The sequence below is a fragment of the Ammospiza nelsoni genome, chromosome 4, assembly GCF_027579445.1.
Source record: "Ammospiza nelsoni isolate bAmmNel1 chromosome 4, bAmmNel1.pri, whole genome shotgun sequence".
Lineage (NCBI taxonomy): Eukaryota > Metazoa > Chordata > Aves > Passeriformes > Passerellidae > Ammospiza > Ammospiza nelsoni.
The window spans coordinates 48633243-48656438 of NC_080636.1; the positions used below are offsets into that span (position 1 = coordinate 48633243).

Below are 23196 nucleotides of genomic sequence, written 5' to 3' on the forward strand. Positions count from 1 at the left end.
TACACTTTTAAAGTTGTCTAGTAACTGTGTTAAGGATGGCACAAACCATGAAAACACTTGCATTTGCCTATTTAAGTTAAGCAAGTAAGTGCCCTTGCAGAGCAGATGTGCTGAGGTTATTACAGAGGTCCAGTGGTTTTGGAGATAAAGAGATTTCAGAGTACACACTCCTGATTGTTGGCCACCAGGCTTGGCAGCCACCACCTTGGAATGCAGAGCAGTAAGCCATATGACAGGGCTGTTAAAAGCAGAGTAACCATGCACCACCAGTTACACATGTGTGCTATCACTTGTTACAGTGCCACACAAGAAAACGCATTCATGTACTTCCACTTGGGCAGAAAAAGTATATGCTTTAAAAACCCCTGCGTTTCCTGACAGCTCTAATCTGCCCACCACACACAACCACCGAAAGTCATTTCCTCAGATCTAGTGCATGCTGTAATTAGAGCCCGCAGTTCTGCTCCCTTCACTTCCAGCAGGAATGCTGACCTCAGCTGCCAAACACCCAGCAGCAAGTACACCGCATGCTGATCATCTCAGCTCTGGCCTCACAGATTTTTTTTCTCAGTCCTTTCAAACCCTCCCTTTCCCTCCAACTTTCCAGTTCTAACTATTTTCAAAAAATACATTATTTGAAAGGTATTCCACAAGAGATTGTGCCAGCACAGCTGGTGTTCACTAAGACAGTACATTAAAGTATCTTATCTGAGTATGCAATGATGCACCATCTACTGGATCTCTATCCATTTTCTCAAGTATGGATCCTCAGCAACTGCAAAAATCAACTCTATTTAAAGTTGTTGTTTCTGCCCTGCAGCACCTACCTCTGATTCAAGCTGTACCACTTCTGGAGCAGTCTCCAGACAATGCATCAGCCACCTGAAACCAGGAATTCTGCCCAAAAGGAACCCCAGAACTGGCAGATTTGGCATGTGTAAGTAATCCTGACAAACATGTGTAAGTCAAGTCTTAGTTACCAGCAGTTTTTCAAGAAAGGAACCACACTTGCAGCCAGTCATGTCTCTTTATTGACTTATTCATACATTCGAAGGCTTTACATTCACACAGACACCAAAATTACAGCTGGACTTTCCACTTTCATTTTCCAGACTTCAAAAACTTACCCGCAGCTTCTGCAGCACAGGTACACTTGTTGAAACACCATTCTAATACGGTGGGAGCAGAGGAGCCATCGCTGAGGGTGCAGTACAGCCACTCCACTACCAAAACCAGTACTGTAATAGCTTAAGGCCCAGTGACAGCCCAAAGAGAGGAGCAGCACACAATGAGATCCTAACTCTATCTGTCTGTATAGCAGTCAAAGCCAATTGTAGGCACAGTAAGCTGGGTTCCAGCCCCTCTTCATCGAGATGAGATGGACTGCAGAAGCTCTCATTAAAGTTCCAAAGTTTAAAAACTGAGATAAAGACCTAGCCTAAAATTAGCTTTTACTAGCTCTGCCTGATAACCAGAAATATTACTGCTCCCAAAAGACATCGATTCCAGATGATTAAACATATCTACCCTACCCTAACTGAAAATGAACAGGTTTAGACACAACTACTCCTAGAACTCATATGTGGAATTTAGCCCCATTTTCTTTCAAGAGAGTTTTTCCCTGTAAAAACAACTTTGAGGCAATTTAATATTGCTACTGGAAACACAAACAGCAATCATCACTAAACAGTAGGATGCTCTCCCAGAAGTTGTAAAGCTGCTCTGAAACAAAACTGTTTGCATTAACTTCTAATCTCCCTTGTCCCCACAACTGCAGACTTCTCTTAGCACTCACATGCTTATAAAAAAAGACACTCCTCTTGCCCAGGATATCCCTGAGAAATCTGTGCATTCAGATACTTCTAGTTTGGCAGGTAAAGTACTGGTAGTGTGTTTTTTATGCTAGGAATAGCAGATTATGTTTTTTTAATGTCTCTACATCCAAACCAAATTCCTCCTGGTCACACTAATGCACTTGATTACACTTTTCTGTCCCAGAAACACATAAAAATGAAACATGCCTTAAAACAAAACACCATGTTACCTAGATTTCAAAGTACAAGTCACAGTAATCGTTAAACATAAATTATTAAATCGGTATTATTCCTGCCCTAAATCTCACCTCTGAAGAGCTTATTAGACACAGCCAGACACATACTTTCTGGGAAGAGGATCTTTAACAACTACGTCTTCACGCTTTCAGCTTCTGTGCTCCTGCGGAATTAAAAAAAGAATAAAAAAGTTTAAGAACTGGGCTGTAATAGTTTACTAAAAGGAAAAAAGGGAGAGAAACCTGAAAAACCAATCAACAAGAAAACACCCAAAAAAGAGGGAGACGGCTAACCCCATAGCAGAATCGGCTTGTTACTTGCCACAGTCAACGACTCATACCCACAAGAGGATAAAAGTTATGCCAATTAGCAAGGCTCTGCTCTTCCATGTCTAGGAAGGGAGTCAGCCACAGACGGCAGCTCCCATGGATTCATGGATCTCTGCTCCCCTCACCACCTCCCTCGTCGCCACGTGGCGGCCGCCATTTTCCCTTCCTCTCTCCCTTCATCATGTGGGCCAAGGCCCGGCCCCGGGCGGTCGGCTCCTACCCGTCCTCCTTGTTACGCATCCCACGCCTTCATGGAGCCTACCTTCTGCCTGTCACGCTCCTCTCCTCTGCCGCCGTGGAGAAGGCACCCGATCCGCCGCCGTCACTGCCACTTCACCTTCACCCTTTTGCTTCGCGTGGCCGCCCCCCTCAGCGCCAACGGCCGCGCCGCGCGCCCCCCTCAGCGCCAACGGCCGCGCCGCGCGCCCCCCTCAGCGCCAACGGCCGCGCCGCGCGCCCCCCTCAGCGCCAACGGCCGCGCCGCGCGCCCCCCTCAGCGCCAACGGCCGCGCCGCGCGCCCCCCTCAGCGCCAACGGCCGCGCCGCGCGCCCGCCCACGCGGAGCCCCATCAGCACGCGCCCCATCCTCACGCGCCGGCGGCGGGAACTGGCCGCTTTCGGGACCCTGGGCTGGGGGCGGGGCTTACGGCGCTGGGCGAGGCCACGGAGCGCACGCGCATTGGCTCGGCCGCAGGGGAAGGCGCGGAGAGAAATGGCATCGATCCCTCTCGCTTTTTGATTCCGGCTCCTTCCCCAATATACCGAACCGCATCCCCGCGGGGGAAGGGGTTAAGGCATTCTCCAAAAGCAAACAGAGACCTTCAGCTGGTTTGAGACAGCGATGCGGCTTGGTCTGTGTAGATACACGTGCGTGTACGCTTGGTCCAGTCACCAGGTGGCCTTAAGTGTTACAATAACACTGCTCGGTACTTGAAAGCCATGGACTAACAGAAAAATCAGAGGTCGTGAAAGATGTGCTAGAAAAATGAAGTCATCCCTCTAGGTGAACACATTACTTTTCCAGTCTATGTAAGCAACTGCACACCGGCCAAATGTCCACACCTCAATTTGGAATTACAACAAGATAGAACAGAATATTCCACTTGGGAGCCAGCTAACAAGGATCATTAGTCCAAATGCCAACCACCTCAGGGCCAACCAGAAGTTAAAGCCTGCTGTTAAAGGCATTTTCCAAATGATTTTTAAACACTGACAAGGCCTGGAGCATCAACTACCGCTCCAGGGAGCCTGTTCCAGTGTGAACACCTTCTCATAAAGAAATGCTTCCTAATGTGGAATCTAAATCTCCCCTAATTACTGTAACTTTCACACCACAGCAGCTTATTGAACTATTACAAGTCATCCTCAGTCCAAGGAAGATGATCACCTTTACTTGGTCTGAATTTCTCCTCCTCCACTCAGGTTTCCCTGGCCCTTGGTTTCAGTGCTGATCACTTCCCTGCTCCTGGGATTTGCTCTTTGCTGTAAAAAAAGAGCATCTTTTGCCTTTGAGCTCTAGGAAGAACTGAAAAGAAGTATTATATGAAAGTAGATAAAGACAGAGGCCAAAAAGCTATAATTATTTGTAGCAAGGATCTTTCCCCTTTTCTTATTACTTGTTACTACTTTACTGGTTTTATAAGAGCTCATAGAGATGGGTATTATACACAAAGCTTAGAACTTCCTAATTTTAAGTTGCATTATTTCTCTGTAACGAATGCAATATTTTGTTAATGCAGATTTCGTATCTCCCACACTCCCCTAAGCAGATTTTACCCAGCTAGATAAGTACAATTTTGTGTTCTGTTCTGAATTTGTTGGTAACAGTGAATTTTCATTTGGACATTCATACCATCTTCTAAGGTTTCTCCAAAGAACGCTTTTCTCATGTCTGTGTAGGCTGATGCATTAGCACAGCTATTGAATCCCCAAGGCAAATGATTTGAATACATTTTCCTTGTTATCTTAAAAAAAGCAAACTCTGGAGATGTTTTTCCAGCGCATTAGCAAGTGCTGGCACAAGAAATAAAAAGTATGCAGGAAGCAAAAGCAGTAAAACAAGCAGCTGCATAAAGCAGCAATATTCATTCACAGCAAGAGTAAGCAGTACTTTTCATTTCTGAAAACATCTCATGCTGCTCCTGTGCTGCTGGACCGTGTTAGAGCTCAGCATCAAGCTGCAATGGCTGCTAACCAACCTGGAAAAGGACAACTTTGTGAACATGAAAGTCACTTCCACACAGCACTACATTTTCTTATCAGAGTTTATTGTTGCACTTCAAATACCATGCCACTATCAGAATAATATCTATTTTTTATTTAAAAAAAAAAAACTCTGAGAAACATGTTTCCAGCAATTTTCATTCAATGTGAATGACAAGAGTATTACGTCTATAAACATTGAAATATCTATTTAATTTCTTCCTGAGGAAGTTTCACATTTTTAAGCAATGAAAAAGGATATTCTGTACAAGATAGTCTGCAAATCATCCAAACTCATTCTTTCTGCACAAGTAGAAATGGGAAAATGTCACAGTATTCTCAGGAATGTTAGCTCAAATAATTAGGTGATTTCTGATCAGGCTCTGTGTTTACACCCCCAAATGGTCAATATCTGCTCAGAACCACACATTGTTTTTTAATGGCACTGATACCCACATAAAGCAAATTTCAGAATCATGTTTATGAAAATGAAGATGAAACTCACAAAATCAAGCAGTTGTTAAAGAAATCATTGCTTGTGCAGTTACCTTCTGGGGGAACAGAAACCACAGCTGTGTTTCCAGCCACAAGGAAACATCTGACTTGGACTAGCAAACAGATTTGTTGTACAAAACTGCTTTTTTAAGAGAATTAATACTGATGGTGTACTTCTGGGAATCAAACACTGATTGCAGGTAAGCAGTGAACAGAAGAGGTTACACTTTGTCAGGTAACTTGTGTGGTGTGACCTGGTTACTCCCCTGTGCTCAGGTGCATCCCCTGACACACACCCAGCTGCTGGCTGCATGCTGTGCTCAGCCTCCTCCTCCACCAAGCTGGCTGCATGTTACAGGTGCTTTTTAAAGGCTCCTGTTAAATGGAAGAACACATTTCCATAGAACAGTTCTGGAATAATACCCCCCATGGCTTCATACCATCCTTTTACAACCAACTAATAATCCAGCCGAGGCCATGCATGTGGAGGATTTATTGTGCCAGTACCTCATGGTGACCACAGATGGGCTGTACAATTCCCCAGGGGACAATGTGACCAATGTCACCACCCTGTCCTTGACTGCCCACTCATTCTCAATCTGTCAGGGCCTTGCTTTCCCAGGGCAAGAAGACAGAGAGGCAATTTGTTAAAACAAAGAATGAACTAGGAATGATGCTGAAGGCCATTCCTCCTGCATGTAGGAGGCACTCAGTCTGTGTTCTCACCCTGAAAACACCAGGCCCTTGACAGTGCCCAAGGTTTTTCCCATTTTCCTCGATTTTATAACACTGTTTCATTGAAGAGCATGGAGAACTGAGGCAGCAATGCACAACAGGAGCTTTGTGCAATCCCTGCATTTTTAAAACATTTGAGTGATGTTACAGCAGGTTGTATCAAGAGTAAAATCAATCATGACAGGATGAAAACCCCAGGTATTTTCTCCAGTTATTCAACTGAACTGTAACAAATCTATGTGGATGCTTGCAGGATGCATGAGCAGTCCATAGCATGCAGAGCTTTTGCTTTTACAGATGTTCAGAATCCAGAATATTTCTTTTATCAAAGAAGAAATACTTTAACACAAGTCAGCTTTTGAGACAAATCCATATGACTTAATATTTAAAGTGAAATGAAATTCTCATTCTAATAAATAATAGAAATATTCATCTTAAAAAATGTCTACTCTAGTAGGTCCTCATCCTTAATCATGCATATTCCCTTAGCAAAAATGTGCTGTGTAAAGAATATTGTTATATACAGCAAATCTGTCTAGGTTTTTTTCTTTACAGGCCTATCAAAACCACTTATTACATAGACAAAAATCAATAAATAATAAAGATTACCAGTTAGAGGTACAGTAAGGATCTCAACATCTGTTTTCTATTTAGGGAATAACAGACTGGTTTCCATTCCATTACCTTGAAAGTTAAATTGCATGATTACATAAATGTTGTAAAACAGCACTGAGACATAGGAAGTTTTTCTACCATCTGATGCACATTTTTAAATATTCACCCTGAAACAAATGATTAAAACATTACAGAGCTCCTGTATAAAGCCTTGCATTTAGTACTGGGGTCCTTTTTGTTTTCACTAACCCTTCATGCCTTTAGAAACACTCAGAGCCAAAATTCTGTGAGCAGCATTAAGGCCACACTTAGCTGAAGTTTCTAATTATCTTTCTCAACTGCTAAGCACTATTGATTAGACTTTATCTCACATCTAAACTGATGCACTGAGAGATGTGTTGTTGAGACCTATCACAAATATCTGCCTGCAAGGGTAGACATTTGTATTTTCCCATGATTTGAGTGTAATTTTTTACCATGACTACACACGGTGTTTATTTTTGTCCACTTTAAAGCTTATTCCTAATATTTAATACCAAACATGTTTAATGTATCTGGGAACAGAACTGGTATTTTCATCTGGAAGTCTGGTAATTTTTGCAGCTGATGCCATCTAAAGGTAGCAGAAAAGATGCTACAATTTTTAAGAGGTTGAGGGGGGGAAAAGCACAGTTTAAGCTTACAAATAAATTAAAGAAAAAATAGTGGTGCAAATTAAGGCAATTAAAGTAAGGATCTGTTGCTGCTTTTTATAAGTTTTTAATTCATTTCAGTGACTCAGAGCCCAGAGTGCAATGCTTGGACCTGGCTGCTCACAGAACCAGGGGTGAAAGCCTCTTCCTTGCACTGCTCCAGTTTGGGTCACAACTGCTGAAGTCTAACACTGCAACGTGTGTGCTTCACATTGCAATCCAATTTCTGCTCAGATAATTCACATCTTGGTCAGTACAAAATCAGACATTTGAACTACAGACAAAGGGCCCTTCCTGCACTGTGAGGGTTTGCTGTTAACAGATATCATCTGGTTTTGGCTTCTTTGTAGTTTTCTTTCTACACCTGTGGATTGCAGATGTTGCTGGGTGCATTTGCTGCCATGCACAGCTCAATGACAGGTGGTAACTGTACTGCTCCCCAGTGTTTGCACACACTTGGGGCATTAGCAAGCTGATTCCCAAGGCAGAAGTACTCTGGGCATTTTGTGCTACATTTCATTATCTTATCCTATGCAACACAATAATCATATCCTAAGAAAAACTGCCAGTGGTCCAACAAAGGGCTAGAAAACCTACATGAGACACAATACTTTAAAACTGATGTATAAAAATGTGAATATTTACTGTGAAATCACACAGGTCATGTATCTCTGATGTTTATACCAGCTGTAAGTAACTCCCACATATGTGCACAGTAGTCCACAAGTCCACAGGCCCAGAAATGTTTATGAGAAAGATCTGGCCCACCAGAGCTCTAAGGAACACATGTATTTTTACAATCCACATGCCAGCATATGGAAATAATTTCTATCCTTTACACTTTTTTGAAGAGGTATATCTTACAAGACCTTCTGGTAGCCACTAGAAAATTCAGGTATGACAGCTGAAGTGTGGAAGGAGATTTCAAAAAGCTCTTTTCCAATGCTATCTCACTTTCTGTAGTTCCTGTCTCAGCCACGATGGCAGGGGCTGTCCCAGTTTGTGGAGGAGTTTTGACAGTTCCACATTGTGATCTCTGTAGTAGCTCGACAGAAAGGCCCTGCACTGAGGGATACAAAAGGAGAGGTTTTATTTAATAGAACACTGTACTGCAGTTGCTGTGAATTTGAGGTTTCAAAGTTGGTTTGACCTGTGTGAAAACTCTACTTCCTTTAAAGCAATTTATATTGTTTTGTGCTATCTACTGCATGCAAGGAGCTGAACTCTGAAAGGGAAACAAAGGTTGTTCAAAATGAACACCCAAGTCAAAGCAGAACTGAATTCTACTCTTAGTCTTGTACATTTGGAATCATACTGAATATGATGGAAATATTTACATTACAGTGTGATTGAAATAACAGCTACTAAAATATCTATGTATGTAGACTTGTATCAGTTAGCAACCTCTATTTTGAGAATCATTTAGAGTTGAAAAAGACAAGAGTTTGCACAAACACAGACTTGTCTTACCTCTGACCAAAATCCTTTTCACCCAATGGTTTTGTATCTGTATGACTCTACTGATGTGAAGTTATTTATAATCTAAGTGCTGTGAGGAAAAAGTCCTGGGTACATTAATTCTTGCTGCTGTTCAAACTGCAGGTTTTATGTGCATTTTAGCCAGGTCAAGTGAAATGGCAATGCAAGACAGAATCAACATGGAAATTAGAGCTAGAATGGGAGACTGAACTGCCCTTGTGTACAGACTGCAGCATTTCATCTGACTGAAATTTCCCCATTTGAGCATTTGTCTGGGGAAGGTATTTTTAAAATTCATAGAAACAGAACTTAACCTCTCTTAAAATTGGATTACAGGAGAGCCTGCATTCTATGTCACAGTCTAACTAGGCTCATAGACAAGGGATCACACAAATATATCTATCTGATGATAGAAACTTGCACTGTGAAACTTCTGCTGCTTAAGTCCATAAGGTAAAAGGGACAGGACTTCAGGAGCAGCACATTTAGTTTTCTAAGGGGTGCCAAGTTTTAGAATTTGTGGGGGGTTTTTGTTGCTATTGTTTTTTAATGACTTCATCTTCATCTCTGAAATAAAGAACTGAATGTCTATGCAGCTCACAGCCATCTAAAACATATCCTTTGTCAGGAAAGGTAGCCAAACAAGTAACTCCTACTTAATTTTGTCTTTTCTCCCTTCTCATGATTTTGCTTGTGTCATGTCCTGAATTCCTGTACAATGCCAATGACCAGCATGCTTTACCTCAGAATCCATAGGAGGGTATTTTCTGCCTTTGCTCTTTCCAAGACACTTGGTTTTTCCTTCTTCCAAGAGCTGACACCAGAATCCTTTATGAGAATCGAACCTGAAACAAACATTGTGCACTGTAAAATTTGTGTGTAATCAAATCTAGGAGTCAGAATCCAAGAGAGTGAATGCTACATTCCTGATTGATATAACTGAATCTGTTTTTCAGCTAATGCCAAAAATAAAGAGAAATTATTCTGTTTGCTTTCTGTTTCTGCATATCAGCATTTCATGTTCCACTTATGGAAGTAAAATTCATTTTGATCCATTGCAAAATTCATATGCAATTCTCACAAAGCAGCACTTTGTCTGTGCTACTCTACTTCCCTAACAGCCAAGTGGCTCAGTGAATGATGCACAGAAAATTTAACCCCAAACTGAGTTCTGAACAATTCACCCTACTGATAGCTCAAGGAACTGTGAAGGGCTTTGTTCTGCAGTGAGATGACTTACAGGCTAGCTGGTATTTTAGGAATGTAGGAACATGTGAACTTGATGAACTGATTAACTCACGTTAGGGCTTCAGAGTAATTATAATGAGGAGAGACTCCCAGAAACTTCTGTACTTCATCCATTACAGTAGATGGGTCAGTTCTCAGCTGCTGTCCATCAATAATCAGCAACTACAACAGACAAAATAAATGGAGGCTTCAATTGAAATTCATTATTTCAGGCTTGCAACTGCAACTTCCACCGCTGTAAAGCTCCACTATTTGAAGAGTACTGCCCCAGGGAACAATAATGGGCCCAGTCTTAATTGTCATCATCATTAATGACCTGGGAGCAGGGTAAATAGCATTTTAATTCAATCTGAAATGATATTGCATTGGAAGCTGTTGTGACAACAGAGAAATAGCAGTGAAGGATCTAGAAAGATAAGAAATACTGTCAGGAAAGTGAGAGAGACTGGCCCAGCAAAGAAAAAATTATATTAATGGCTACTACTTTTCCAGATAAAACATAAGGCCATCAGGGCTGATTCTTCACTATCGCTGTGGGACATAAATCTGGCAAAAATCTGCATGACAATGCATATTATTCAATATTCATGGGTTACTTGTGGAGAAAAGCTAATGAAAACATAATGAGGAGAATTTCATTCAAGAGTCAGGATATTACAGCATTGTGTATCTCATGAAGAGATATACAAGGCAGGCTGAAAAGAGAGTATGTGGGGAAAAACAGCAGCTAGAGTCATCAGAGCTTCCTTGGCACACTCTGGGGAAACAGAAGGTGCAGACTCCAGCCAACTTGTCTCAGCTACAAGAGCCCTGGATAAACAGAAGGTTGGGATTGCAGCCAACCTCCCTCTAGCTGTTGGGTGGGGAGCAGTGCCAGACACGCTGCCAATGTCACAAAATTCCATTCCAGAAATAAATCCCCAAGGAGACAGCAATCATGTGATAGTGTCTGCCTGGTCTGCTGTTATCACATGACACTCAGGGCTTAGGATGTGCATCTTTTGAAGCTTGACCTTACACGGGGCCAGAAGGAGGGTAATGATTTGTAGGATTATCCCCAACATCAGCAGTCAGCAGGCAAGACTTTTACAAAGGTAAACTTTAAGGACAGTGTGTATATATATATATATATGTATGTATGTATATATACACACACATACATATATATATAGAGAGAGAGAGAGAGAGAGAGAGAGGATGAGGATGTCAAGAGTCTTGTTCACCTGGTAAGGTGGGAAGTAAGTGAGCCATCTCTCAATGTGGGTAGCATACCATCCAGGTGCCAGGCATCTCTTCTGCAGAGCTCTGAGCTCAGAGGGGGCTCGAGGGCCAGCTGTGATCACCTGATAGAAGCTGAATTTCAGAGCTGCAGGATCTTCATGGGATCGCTGATGCTGGAAAAGAAGTGACATTGCTGCAACTTTACAGACCACAAAAGCTGGGAAACAAGGCAAAACTCATTGCTCTTACTGACAAAAATTTCTTAGCCTATCCTGTATTTTGAGCATTAACTATATAACTGTGTCTATATAATTATTTTTGTATGTGCTGATTGCATTAATTAATTAAGTAATCATTTTTACATGCTTGCATCATAGATAACTTGAAGAAGTGTTTACTGGTTTAACCCTTAAAATATGCCAGGTATCTCAGCCCATTGGTGATCACAGATGGTCAGTGACTACAGGGATATATCTGAGAGGATTCAGGGTGGATGCCTGGCCTGCAGCCTGCCCACATTCTCCCAAGGGCTCACCTGGTACCAAGAGTAGGCGCGGTCCGATGGGTCAATGAGGATGGTGATGATCTTGGCCTTGGGGATGAGGGAAGCAGCTCTCCTGGGAGCTTCCTCAGAATGGAAATAGTTGGCACTTTTCTCAAAGAGGAAGTCAGTGGTGACATTAGAAGGAGTTGGAAAGAAATCCATGTACCTGGGAAAGCAATATCGTCCTCAGAATTACTTAAAAGTCATACAAAGGCTGATAAATCTGTTAAGCATACTTTATTCTATACTCAATTAAAATAAAAGCCTAAATGCAAAAAAAAAAAAGAAAGCAAACCAAAGCTTACATTGTATCTTTCATCATATTTTACTCAGTACTATCTTCCTCTCACTAAATGTAACTAGACATTACAGCTATTTTTTTAAACTGGATAAAAATGTTACAGTATTTATGTATTTCAAATTCACGAGTTCTCACTTTTCAGTCAGAACAAACTGCTGAAGTCTAAAGTATAAATTGAGTTTTCCAAATTTGGCCTTTTGCTGACACCAACTGGAAATACTGTAAGAAAAAGCTACTTAGTATCAATCAGATGCTTTCAATGAGAAGAGGCTGTTTATATGGGAAGATGATGCACTGAAACAATCCCCCACAGCTTCATCAGGTAAAAGGTTTCTGAGCAGTGACAGAATTCATTTATTTTTCTGTGAGTCACATTTTGGGGGAAATTTGGGTTGTAGTTGTTTTAGGGTTTTTTTGAGTTTTCCTCATCTGTTATGAAGCTATAGTTAAATTCCTGCAATTGCTTTGTCATCTAAGGACTTCTCCATCCCTGGCCCTCAGATCACTTCTTGTTATTGTTGGGGAAAACAATAAATAAAAAATTTTGGCCCTCTTGACTTTTCAGTTAACCTGTACTGAGAAAATAAATGTTTAAATGTTTGAATGTTTAAATGTTTAATGTTTAAATGTTATTTAAACAGCCTCTTCTGAAGACCATGCTCAAGGACAGATTTCCTCCAGTGCTTAGACTTTGCTCTGTTAATACAGATGAGCTACTTCCAATACAAATGATGGGCTCTTGTTGGCTTTGAAATTTTAACCACTGAAGTCAATGGACTTTTATTTCCCAGAAGTGTTAGGGCTGATTTGATGAGAATGATGAAACTGAGAAGGCTTTAGGGAAACTTGTCCAAGAAACCTGTAACAAAGCTTGCATAAAGAAATGCAGGACAGTTTAGACTTCTTGGAAGTCTAGACATAGGAATTTAGACTTCTTAGAACTCCTTAGAAGTTTTTTAAGAACTTCTTAGAAGTTTAGACTTCTGCATTTAAATGACAGCAAGAAGTTGTTATCAGTCAGTTCTTATCTTACTCTTCTGCCATGTCTGTTGGAAGCCTGCAATTTACACCTACACAGCTTTCAAAAGGGCAATACTGAGGTTCTGAGGGCTAAAAGAATCCTCTTCTGCTTCTGTAGTTGGCCCTGCTCTAAATCCAACCCTGGACAAAGACTAAGAGGCAGTTCAGGGACAAAGCCCTATTTCCACAACTAAACCAACTTGAACTGATTGCTATTTTTGATTCTTGCAGGAATCCCAGCTAATTAATGGACTAATGAGGAGAGCCCTTGTATCTAATTACAAAGAAGCTCATTACAAGCTATCATTGAAGCACACTATCAGACTAGGTGGTCTGAGAGATCTGCCTGGCAGTCAGAATACAAATCTAACAATTAGGCAACTACACCAAGAGGGAGTTCTGAGGATCTGAGACTTGGCAGGGGTGGCAGGGCACAGAGTGGGTGCTGTGGTGAGCACCTGCCCAAGGGCTGTGCCTGGTTTAGACAGGCTGCCCACTGTGAGCTTTACTCACAGTGCCACGTTAAGGTGAAGCTAATCTGACGTGTGTGTGGCAGCGACATTGTACCTGCACCTTAAGGAAGATGATAAGGCAGAAGGAAAGGGAGAAGCAGCACAGTAGCTTTCCAGCAACATGAAAACACTGATTTGGTGGAAGAACGGGCCCGCTGTACTTGGGCTGCTCCATCAGCACGGAGCTGCTCTGCCTCGCCTGCACGTCCTCCTCACTGGCTGCCAAAGCCTCAGCAGCCATTTCTCAGTGCCACTCATTGCTTCACCTAGCACCTCTCCACTGGCACAAGAGCTGACTCAGCACCCTTCCCAGTGAGAATGTGCCACAGCAATTACACCTCTGGGAACACGAGCTGTGTGCCAAACAAACTGCATCTGATGTGTCTGCACTGAGAGCACAGAACAGCCTTCACCCTGCTCATTTTATGGATGAATACAGAGTCAAAGGCAATAAAAGTATTCTCCCTTAAACTGGGGGCAAAATAAAGAAACAAGACAAGAAATCAATAATCCTTCCCTGGTGCTCCCCAGCTGCTACAGCATGTCAGCAGCTTTCATGCTGCAGTGCTTTACAGTGCAGCACTTGGGGAAAACAGAGGAATCAGGAGTGACCTTCAGGTGCAGCTGTGCCCAGGGAGCCACAGTGAGTGTGGCAGCAGGGACACAGACTCTGTCTCAGCACCACTCACTGAGCCACACAGACCTGTTCTCCTAATTACCTGATCTTTAAAGAGCATTTTGAGAGGCTTTCCCTGCCCCCATTTTTTATTATTTACATTATTGCTACTGCTATGTTCTGTTTAAAGGAAGAAATGCCTCTTCCTGATAGCATCTTTGTTTTTCTCCTAAGAAATGAGATTTTCAGCAGGAACATAACTTTTGTGTCCATATATCCAACTACCAACCATTACTGTCCCACTTTCAAAGGCATGTGTAACAAGAAATACATTATTTTGTTACTGCTCTGCACATAATATGTAGATATTTACAAGAAAGCCTCACAAAAGTTAGTGCATTTAAGATATTCTGTAGTAAGATCATTATTCACTTGCATTTGCTTCTCATTTCAGAAAGATACTGAAGGTTATTTCTTATCTCACTTTATATATGCACAGTTACCATTACCAACAGTAATGTCATTTTTCTATTGTTCACAATATATAAACTTTTATATTTATACTAATAACCCATCTTACCAATCAATCCCCCTGTGGTAGTTATTTCTATTAAAGAACTGTACCTCCTCAAAGGTTTTTGGGCTGGGGGAGTTACTAATGATGGAAGGATGCATGATCAGGAACAAATACAAGGCTGTAGTACCTGCAAATAGGATAAAAGTCCAAGATTTAAAATAAAAATATACACACACACATTTTTGGGGGGATCATAGCTGCAGACAGGACTAAATCAGCTTTATTCCATTTCAATTCACTTAGGGGATGTTGATTTATGTCACCTAAGATCCTGCACTTCCTGAGCTTTTAGAATTAGGACATTTAAATAACTGTAATTACTTAATACAGACAACTGGGGTACCAGTGTTGAAATCTGTTTTTCCAACTTAAAATAGTAGTGTTTTAAAAAATAATGATTTATGTATATGAGACTGTCACAAAGATAAGTTTTTAAAATCTTGCATTCATTTGCTTTTGGGGATTGGTGAAGATAAAAGGAATTTTGCAATTTCCTGATTACAGAGAAGAAAAATAACCATTGAGTAAATTTATAGACTAGTGCAATCTTGTAATTAAAACTGCCCACTAGGAACTTCTTGACTTGAAAAAAAATGCCAAGAAATAATATTCTATGAACAAGACACACACAAGAACTTGCAATTCAGAATCCAACCCATCTGAAAGATGCCTCTGTCCTGTCCTTTTCCTTCTTCCACTTTGACAAGAGCTTGTCTGTCTTGTTCACCTCTTTATTCAAGTTTACTCATTTAGACATAAAAAACCTGACACACACCTGAACCCTGCATTTTCAATGTGTACTGACTACTGTCATAATTTACATGATTTAAGCTATATTTGCATGGTATCCAAAAATAACAAAATGCTCTTGGATGATCAAGATCTCTACAGAGCAGCCGTGATGAATTGTTTTATGTATTTGAACTTCCACGCAGCCTATCGTGTTGGAATAAAAGAAAATCTCACCAGTTTTCTGGGGTCCTACAACCAAGAATTTTGGTAACCGATCACAGGTTTTTTCCTTAGACCAGATATCTTTGTGCCGTTTGTCATCACAGGGGTTCTGCAACGGAGAAGAAAACTCAGAATTTCATTGGTAATCACATCTGAAAAGGTTCATATATAAATTACCTATTTTTCACCCATGTACAAATATTCTTACCAGGAATTATTATTTTTGCTTATGACTGAAAACCAATGCATTCCAGAACTATTCCAGTGACTCTGGACGGGATTTCCAATGTAACCAGGTGAGAACCTGATTCGCTTAAGAGTCTGGAATTTTTTTTAAGAAGCATGTTGAAGAAATATATCCTACACATATATAGTTGCCCCATTCCTGTAACAGCTGCCACACTATATATGCTGCATTTTAAAACTAAAAGAGTAAGCTGATTATGACTTAAGGCTTTCTATTCACCAATACATATTCTGATCTTCCATTTCAAATCAGTACCTAATATTAATATTTAATCTTTGCTGCTTCAACTGAATCAGTTTAAATTTGTTCTGGAAATGGTACTCACAAACAATTTTTGACACTGTTGTTTGGGAATACTGCACTGAGATGAAGAGAATTATCTTCATGTACCCCTCTGAGGCTTAAGAATATATATCTGTATTCAAAATCACATCAATTATGGACAAAATGCACCACATACAGTAAGTCTTAGTGGCTGTAACTTAAAAATGTCTTTTTTATCATTATAATTCTAAGTAATCATAATTTTCCAAGTAATTTGGCTACAGGGTAATTTCCATTTTAAAAATTATTCTTAGTATTATGTGAAATCCTTGACATTTCCTCCTCTAGTTCAATGTTTTATTCAAAACCAGCATGAATTCCAAGATGCATATTTAAGTACAAATTTGCAAGCTCAGGTCCTAAGTTGGCAATTCAATATTTAACGCTGAAAAACATTTTAGTAAGCAAGCTTAAATACATTTTAATGTTTGATTTAGTAAAGTTTGCTCCTTAGAGTATATCCACCAAGCCACCTTAATAAGATTTTATTTGGGTTAATATTATCACTGTCAGGACTCAGGTATCTACTGCTTCTTGGCAAACTTCTTCCTTGGGCAGCTCCCAGCCTACTGTGAATAACTTCTGATTATCTCATCTACTTCCACCTGGCTAATTAGGGTATCCATGGTCTTAATGCTATTTTCTCTTCTTGGATGCCCTCTTCTCCTTACATACTTGGAGATAAACCCATTTCTTTAACTGCTAGAAGATGCATATAAATCTGCCTGTCAAATGCTTTAATCCTGTTAGTTCCAAAAGGAGAAGAGAAATAACACAACATGGACTTGCCTGCTTTTCCCCACATTTTTAAAGGCAAGTAGTGTCACAAATAAAACGAATTAAAGATAATTTTAATTGCACATCCTAACACATATTAATTACATGGCCTTTAACAAGTGACAGAGACCACAATCACATCCTGAAGCTTCAGTTGCCTTTTTTATGGAACAAACTTAAAAATATACTGTTTTTCTCTACAAGAAACTGAAACAAAGATTTTAAAAAACCCAAAAAAACACCAAGACAATTTTTTTCTGGTCTCTTGCTCAGCCTTCACCTGCCAGAGAGGGTCCTTCTGCTCAGGGAATAGCTCAAAATACTTGTGAGCCAGCTGGACGGGGGGCAGGGTTTGCAGTTTCAGGTTTGTCCAGGTACGCACGAAGTTGGCCAGGTTGACAAAGGTGTACAAGCCCAGGCGGTCGTTGCCGTAATTGGACAGGTGTGTCATGAAGATGCTGATCTGGGGAGACAAAAGGAACAGCACACCTCGAGTCCCGGCATCACTAGATGGCACTGCAGCCCCAGGGAATGGAATTCTCACTGCATTCTGCTCTTTGGGCAGCAAGCCTCGGATCACACTCACACGGCCCTCACTACCCCGGCCCCTCACTGAATCTCATCCCTCTGCTCACATCAATTCCATGCAAGCAGTGAGGAAATCGCTGGAACAGGGGCCATGAGCTCTGGGAGCTGCAGGATGTGCAGTGCTGCCCTGGGCTGGGGCCACACTGCCAGAACAGTGCCTGCTGCTTTACTTTAAGGGGAATATAAATGAAATATTAAAAAAAAAAATTCTGTATATTCTATACTATAATATAATATCTGTTTATAATATACTATATCAGTTTATAACATAATATCTGTATACAATATAACATAGTATCTTTTTATAATATAATTTCTATTTTCATGGAAGAGTAAGGATGCCACAGACCAGGGAAACAGCTGAGTTCTATTGCTGTGACTTTAATATGCAAAACAGATCAAAAAAAAATCTGAAACCTGAGTACTTCCAAATAACTGCATGGAATATTCCCAAACAAAAAACACCAGAAGTTTGAAGGCTGCTGGTGTGTTACTCTCCCAGTATGTTACTATGAAGGTGATACCCAGATACACCCTCCCATTCCAGCCCTTGCTCCAACTGCACTTCTGCACTCCCAAGGGAAGCAATGCTTCCATGGAGGTTTCTCACAGGAAGGGCATTTTTGGATGGACCTAAACTGAGCTGGTGAACAGAGCAGGGATGCACAGACTGCAAGGATGGGCTCTCACGGACTGACAAAGGGCTGCAGACAGAACCTCCTGTTTTCTACAGTGATCCTTTTCCAAGGAAATTTTTCACTGATGTAACAGTCTGCTCTTGCACTGAAATCTGCAAACCAGTGATTTAAGTTTTTTTGAAGTACAACTCCCCCAAGATACACTCTCCAGACTAATTTCCATTAAAAAATTAGAAACATGACTCTTTTTATAAATAAATCTGCTAATGCCATGAATGAGCAATTTCTATTTAAAGTAAAACCTGAAGGAAGCCGCTTCAATAAAATAAAAGCTTATCATGGTCATAATGCTGAAATTAGTTCAGGAACTGAAGTTAATCTTTTGTAAATGAATTCCAGTCCTCAGCTTCAAGAAAGAAAAAGAAAATAATGAAAACTGGTATTTACAGTAAAATCAGAAGATACCCAGTGCTAAATCACTAGGAGATGATCTTTCTTTGTGGGTAGGACTGAGACTGAAAACCCCTTCCCTTTAGGCACCAGATGTGTAACCTTTTCAAGTTTCCTTTTTCATCTCAGTTCTCAACTCAGGAACAGAGCAGCCACAGGACCACGTTGTTCTCACTAAAGTCACAATCAGCAGGTTTCCATAAAAAAGGTTACCCTGCTTTCCTGACAGCCCCTTTCTTTCCTACATGTGGGCTGAACTCTGACATTTTAATGTCAATTCATCTCCTGGCAACTCCTTACCTGCCAACAGCTACTGCACTGCCATGAAAGAAAAAGCAAAACAAGTTGAAAAGATTGCTAGTTCAGGGAAAATATAATTATTATTTCCCTGAAGAGAATATCACTGTAATTTCAAGAATGCCAGAAGAGGCTCAGAAATTGACTGGACATATCATCATAAATAATTTCCAGCATACAAAACTGTGTCAGTGGAGGGGAAAAATTATCCAAGACCTAAGCTCTCATTTTAGTTATATTTTTTAAGTCAAATACTTTATGGTTAATTATTTACAGCACAAAAATGATCAAATGCTGGTTGAAAACTTAAATGGCTGAATCTTGTAAAGAAATCCATACTTAGCCAAGCAGATACATGACTTTACGTTGTAGAAAAAGACTCTTCTAGATGGCATCATAAATATCAGAATCAGCTGAGAGGGATGGTGGATCACTCCCCACTTGCCTGTGCAGAAGGATGGGAACACACACCAATCCCCTTCCATCTGCAGGTGGTGCCATTTCACACCAGGACAAAACACAATGATTATTTTTTCCCTTCCATACTGGGTTTATGATGCTGTAATTTGCTCTATTATACCATGTTCTGAGTAATTCAAACAAGTTCTAATTAACAAAAATCATTATTCTTTCTCTGCAACTAATAGCATGCTAAAGATTTACTCTCTTGCTTCTAAAGATGTACTCTCTTGGAACCACCATCCTTTTAGGATTCCTTTAGGAGCTCTAAAGGGAATCCTTTGTGGCCATGTCCCAAGGCTAGACCTAGTAAATAACACCATTTGTTCAAAAATCTTCCACCTCTGGGAAATGCTGTAAAACACAGAACTTCATATATTTCTTTATTCCTCCTTCAATAGGGAAGCAGCTGCGAATATATTTATATTTACTCTAACAAGCATTTTAACCTCCCTTTCAGATAAAAAGAGCTGATTTGATTTTATTATTTCCAGCACTCTTCTCGAGTAATTTCTTTCAGGCATCTCAGCATTTTCTTTATTTCAGTGCAGAAGGATCACCCTTTTTTAGCTGTTCCTCACAAACCATCATCTTGGTTGCACTTCAATGCACGCTCTCCATGGGATTTAATATCCTTCACAAGGGAACTGAAATGGAATGCAGACAGTTTTTAAAATGATGCTTTGGGACTAAATCTGGCCTCTGGGCAGCAGCTCCTTTGCTGCTCTCACACAATTTCACATCAGAGCTGCAAAGGTGCTCTGCCTTGTCCTTCAGCTTCTCCTCAGGATTTTCTTATTGCCCAGAGTGAAAGGGTCTAAGTTTCATTTGCTCTCCTTCCTGAGTCCTGATCTTATTTGGGATTCTGACTGGTAGTGCAGAAATGTAGGGAAATGAGAACAAGCCGTCAGGAGACAGAGCTTTTATCTTTTTGACTGCTCATTCCATACAGTGTATTTCCTTACTACAACATTTCCCAGTTAGAGGCAATAGCTTTTAGGTCAACAAACCGGAGCTGAGATGGAGAAGGAGCTGCTGCTATTAAATCATGTCTCAGGAAAAGATGAACCAGCATGATCTAATTTATGTATCAAGAGCAGAGAGATGCTTGATAAACAACTTACACAGAAGGAAACAATGCAGCAAGTTACCCAACTTCTAATGATGCATGTCAGCTGGCTGGGTATTTTAAAAAATACTGATCACTACAAAATCAAGATTATTAGGATCCTGCACCTATTGAAAATATACAACAAGAACACTACTCAAAGCAAGCTTCTGGAGTCTTAGTAACAGCTGCTGTTTTCTGATAAAACAGAGGAATGATATTACTCCCAAAGGAATGGTATTAGCATTCCCAAGAGTGACTAGCCCTTCCTAGGGCCCCTGGCTTCTTCAAGGAGTCTCTCTCAAGCTGCCAGGATCAGACCCCAGAGCAGAGAGAAGACTTGTTTTAGATATCAACTGCAGCAGAAAGGGAAGTGGAGGGAAGTCTGAGACTCGCAGGACACTGATGATCTTGACGAGTTGAATTACTCTGGCATTTCAAATCGACAGCTAGAAGAGCTGGTATTAAAAAAAAAAAAAAAGGTAATGAACACTTATTACATACCAGGCACTTATTTTTTACCATATATAGATCTATTGCAGGCAATTCCAACTTGAATAAATTCCTACTAATAAACCAGTCATCAAGGTACTTTAGTCACAGGCACTATGTCACCCTCCCATGTCACCCTCCCATCTGTGCAAGAACATAAGTAGCACTGAGGCCTCCCAACCCAATGAAGTTATGCACGACCCTTCAAATTGTGATTGACAATTAATTTTGTGGTCTCAGCTAGGTACTCACAGCAGATACATTACCAATTTGGAATATTGCTGCTATTTTAGCTACTGAGCACATGTTTACAGGCCATGAGAGTACATCCAACTCTCACAACACCTATATTCCAATCAATTTGGCATTGTGCACACTGTTTGCAGTTCTGCTATTGTTTCCAAGTTACATCAAACAGTTTTGTTTCAGCTATTCAGAGTCAGTAACAGCAGGTTTTGCTCCATTAGACTGCCAAACTGATGGAACAACAAATCAGAGTGGAGTCTACATTGAATAAGTATTTTTAATAGCTGAAAGACAGTCCTTTCAGACCTGGATGCTTGCAGAAAAGCTGTGCTCAATTCCACCACAGAGATTCCAGCCTGCAAGTCCCTTTTTAACCCTGAGGTTGTCCTGCTGCTTTCACAGCTGCCATGGACCTGTCCACTCCATTTACACAGTGGTGTCTCCACCATAAATACAATGGAGCCAGGGAAGAGTTATGAGCTCAAACAAAATAATGTATTTGATGTAGTTCTGACTTGTTGATCTGACAGTCAGGAACCTCAAGTTTATTTTCTGCAGCTGCTCATTCCCCTGCTGACTCAGTAATGGTAGTACTGAGTAGTAGTTCAAAAGACTCGCTTCACTTCAAACCACAGGCACAAAGCTTTCCATTCAAGAATTTTAAGGATCACAGAAGAGTAAAGATTTCTGATTGCCACAGTTTCCATGCATTTCCTGCCCACTGTTACAAGGAATCAGCTCTAAACAGACAGCTATTCTTGTCTGTTCCACAGCCCCTGCACAATGACTGTTCACTTGGGAAGTTTTTTTTCCTTCCTTATTCCACCCACAAAATACCAGACTCTGTCTGGCTTTTATGGGTGGATTTTGAAGAATAGATAGGAAGGCAAAGAATACCTGTGCTTTGCAGTCAGCCAAAATGCTTGGCCAAACTGGTTTCTCTCCCTGCCCCACCTGATGGCAACTATTGTTGGAGTTACAGGCATGAGAGGACAGGGGAGAGATGGAATTGATGCCTTTCTCACCCATGAAATGGGCTAAGCCTGTCAAACTGAACATCTCTCCTGCTTCTCACACTCAGAACAGTTTAATATGAGGTTGTGCCATGCAAGATGGACAGAAAGGGAAGATCTGAGTCTGAGTGTCTTTGATTTTGATTTTCTTCTGAAGTGCCAGTTCAGGGTCACACTAAGACACAGCAAGTTCTGCTGATGCTCATACAAATCCTCTCATTTTCAGTGCTAAAGGAGATAATTCCTCCCTTGCTGCAAGTCAATTAGCTTAATAACAGCTCTACTGACTGCAACTGGGGAGAGGTAAAAATTAGAAGAAAATAATACTTAGAACTGAATGCACACAAAGATGACAATTATTTTAAGATCAGTCAAAGTGCCTAAAGCATTAACAACCTTTCCTCTTCATCAGCACTGCTGTAACCACGTCAAGAGCACACAGCTGGCTACACATTAGTTCCATTGTTGGGCTGTCAACCATTTGAAGGCTTTGACCAAATTGCTCTCCACAGGGCATTTTCCCTTTCCATCTGCAGACACACAGTGCTTTGCAAGGAAGTGCATGTAAGTGCACGTAATGCAATTACTGCATTCTGTTTGTTCTTCTTAGGGGCAGAAAAGGTACAGAAAAATTTCATGAACTGTTGGTTACCCTTCAACATTCATCTCATAGGATAGAAAAGCTCCAGATCTGTATCCTCTGCAGTTCAAAGGATCTGAGAAGCAATGGTACAGTTGACAGCAGTGTCTATACTGACCTCTTCATTATACATAGCTCAAAAGCTAATGGCTCACTTCCTACAAGGGACACATTTAGGAAATTGGTACAATTTTGTTCTAAGAAACACTGAACAGAAATTTGTTTTACTAATCCAAGAACTTCACGGCACATTGCAGAGAGATGAATCTGAAATCACTGCAGATTCTAACTAGTTTATCAGGAAAAATACTTGCTAAAATGTTTTA

General features: G+C 40.7%; 1 protein-coding gene, 1 long non-coding RNA gene and 1 other non-coding gene across 3 annotated transcripts in view; all 3 read right to left on the bottom strand.

The window, feature by feature from the left end:
* Positions 1-1008: 1008 nt before the first annotated feature.
* On the bottom strand, positions 1009-2743 carry LOC132072739 (uncharacterized). Its single transcript, XR_009418373.1, has 2 exons — positions 2643-2743; positions 1009-2214 (listed from the first exon to the last, which is right to left on the bottom strand). It is a non-coding gene; the product is annotated as an uncharacterized LOC132072739 (long non-coding RNA).
* LOC132072911 (small nucleolar RNA SNORA24) lies at positions 2360-2490 on the bottom strand. Its single transcript, XR_009418432.1, has one exon. It is a non-coding gene; the product is annotated as a small nucleolar RNA SNORA24 (small nucleolar RNA).
* Positions 2744-4657: 1914 nt separating the features above from the next.
* LOC132072360 (bifunctional heparan sulfate N-deacetylase/N-sulfotransferase 3) overlaps positions 4658-23196 on the bottom strand; it is a 50644-nt gene continuing 32105 nt past the window's right edge. Inside the window, exons 7-14 of the mRNA XM_059470622.1 lie at positions 17220-17402; positions 15604-15700; positions 14641-14764; positions 11603-11777; positions 11070-11240; positions 9899-10008; positions 9341-9443; positions 4658-8184 (exon numbers count right to left, since the gene is read on the bottom strand). Coding sequence (XP_059326605.1) covers positions 8065-8184; positions 9341-9443; positions 9899-10008; positions 11070-11240; positions 11603-11777; positions 14641-14764; positions 15604-15700; positions 17220-17402 — 1083 coding nt within the window. The 3' untranslated portion in view covers positions 4658-8064. The remainder of the gene's footprint in view (positions 8185-9340; positions 9444-9898; positions 10009-11069; positions 11241-11602; positions 11778-14640; positions 14765-15603; positions 15701-17219; positions 17403-23196) is intronic.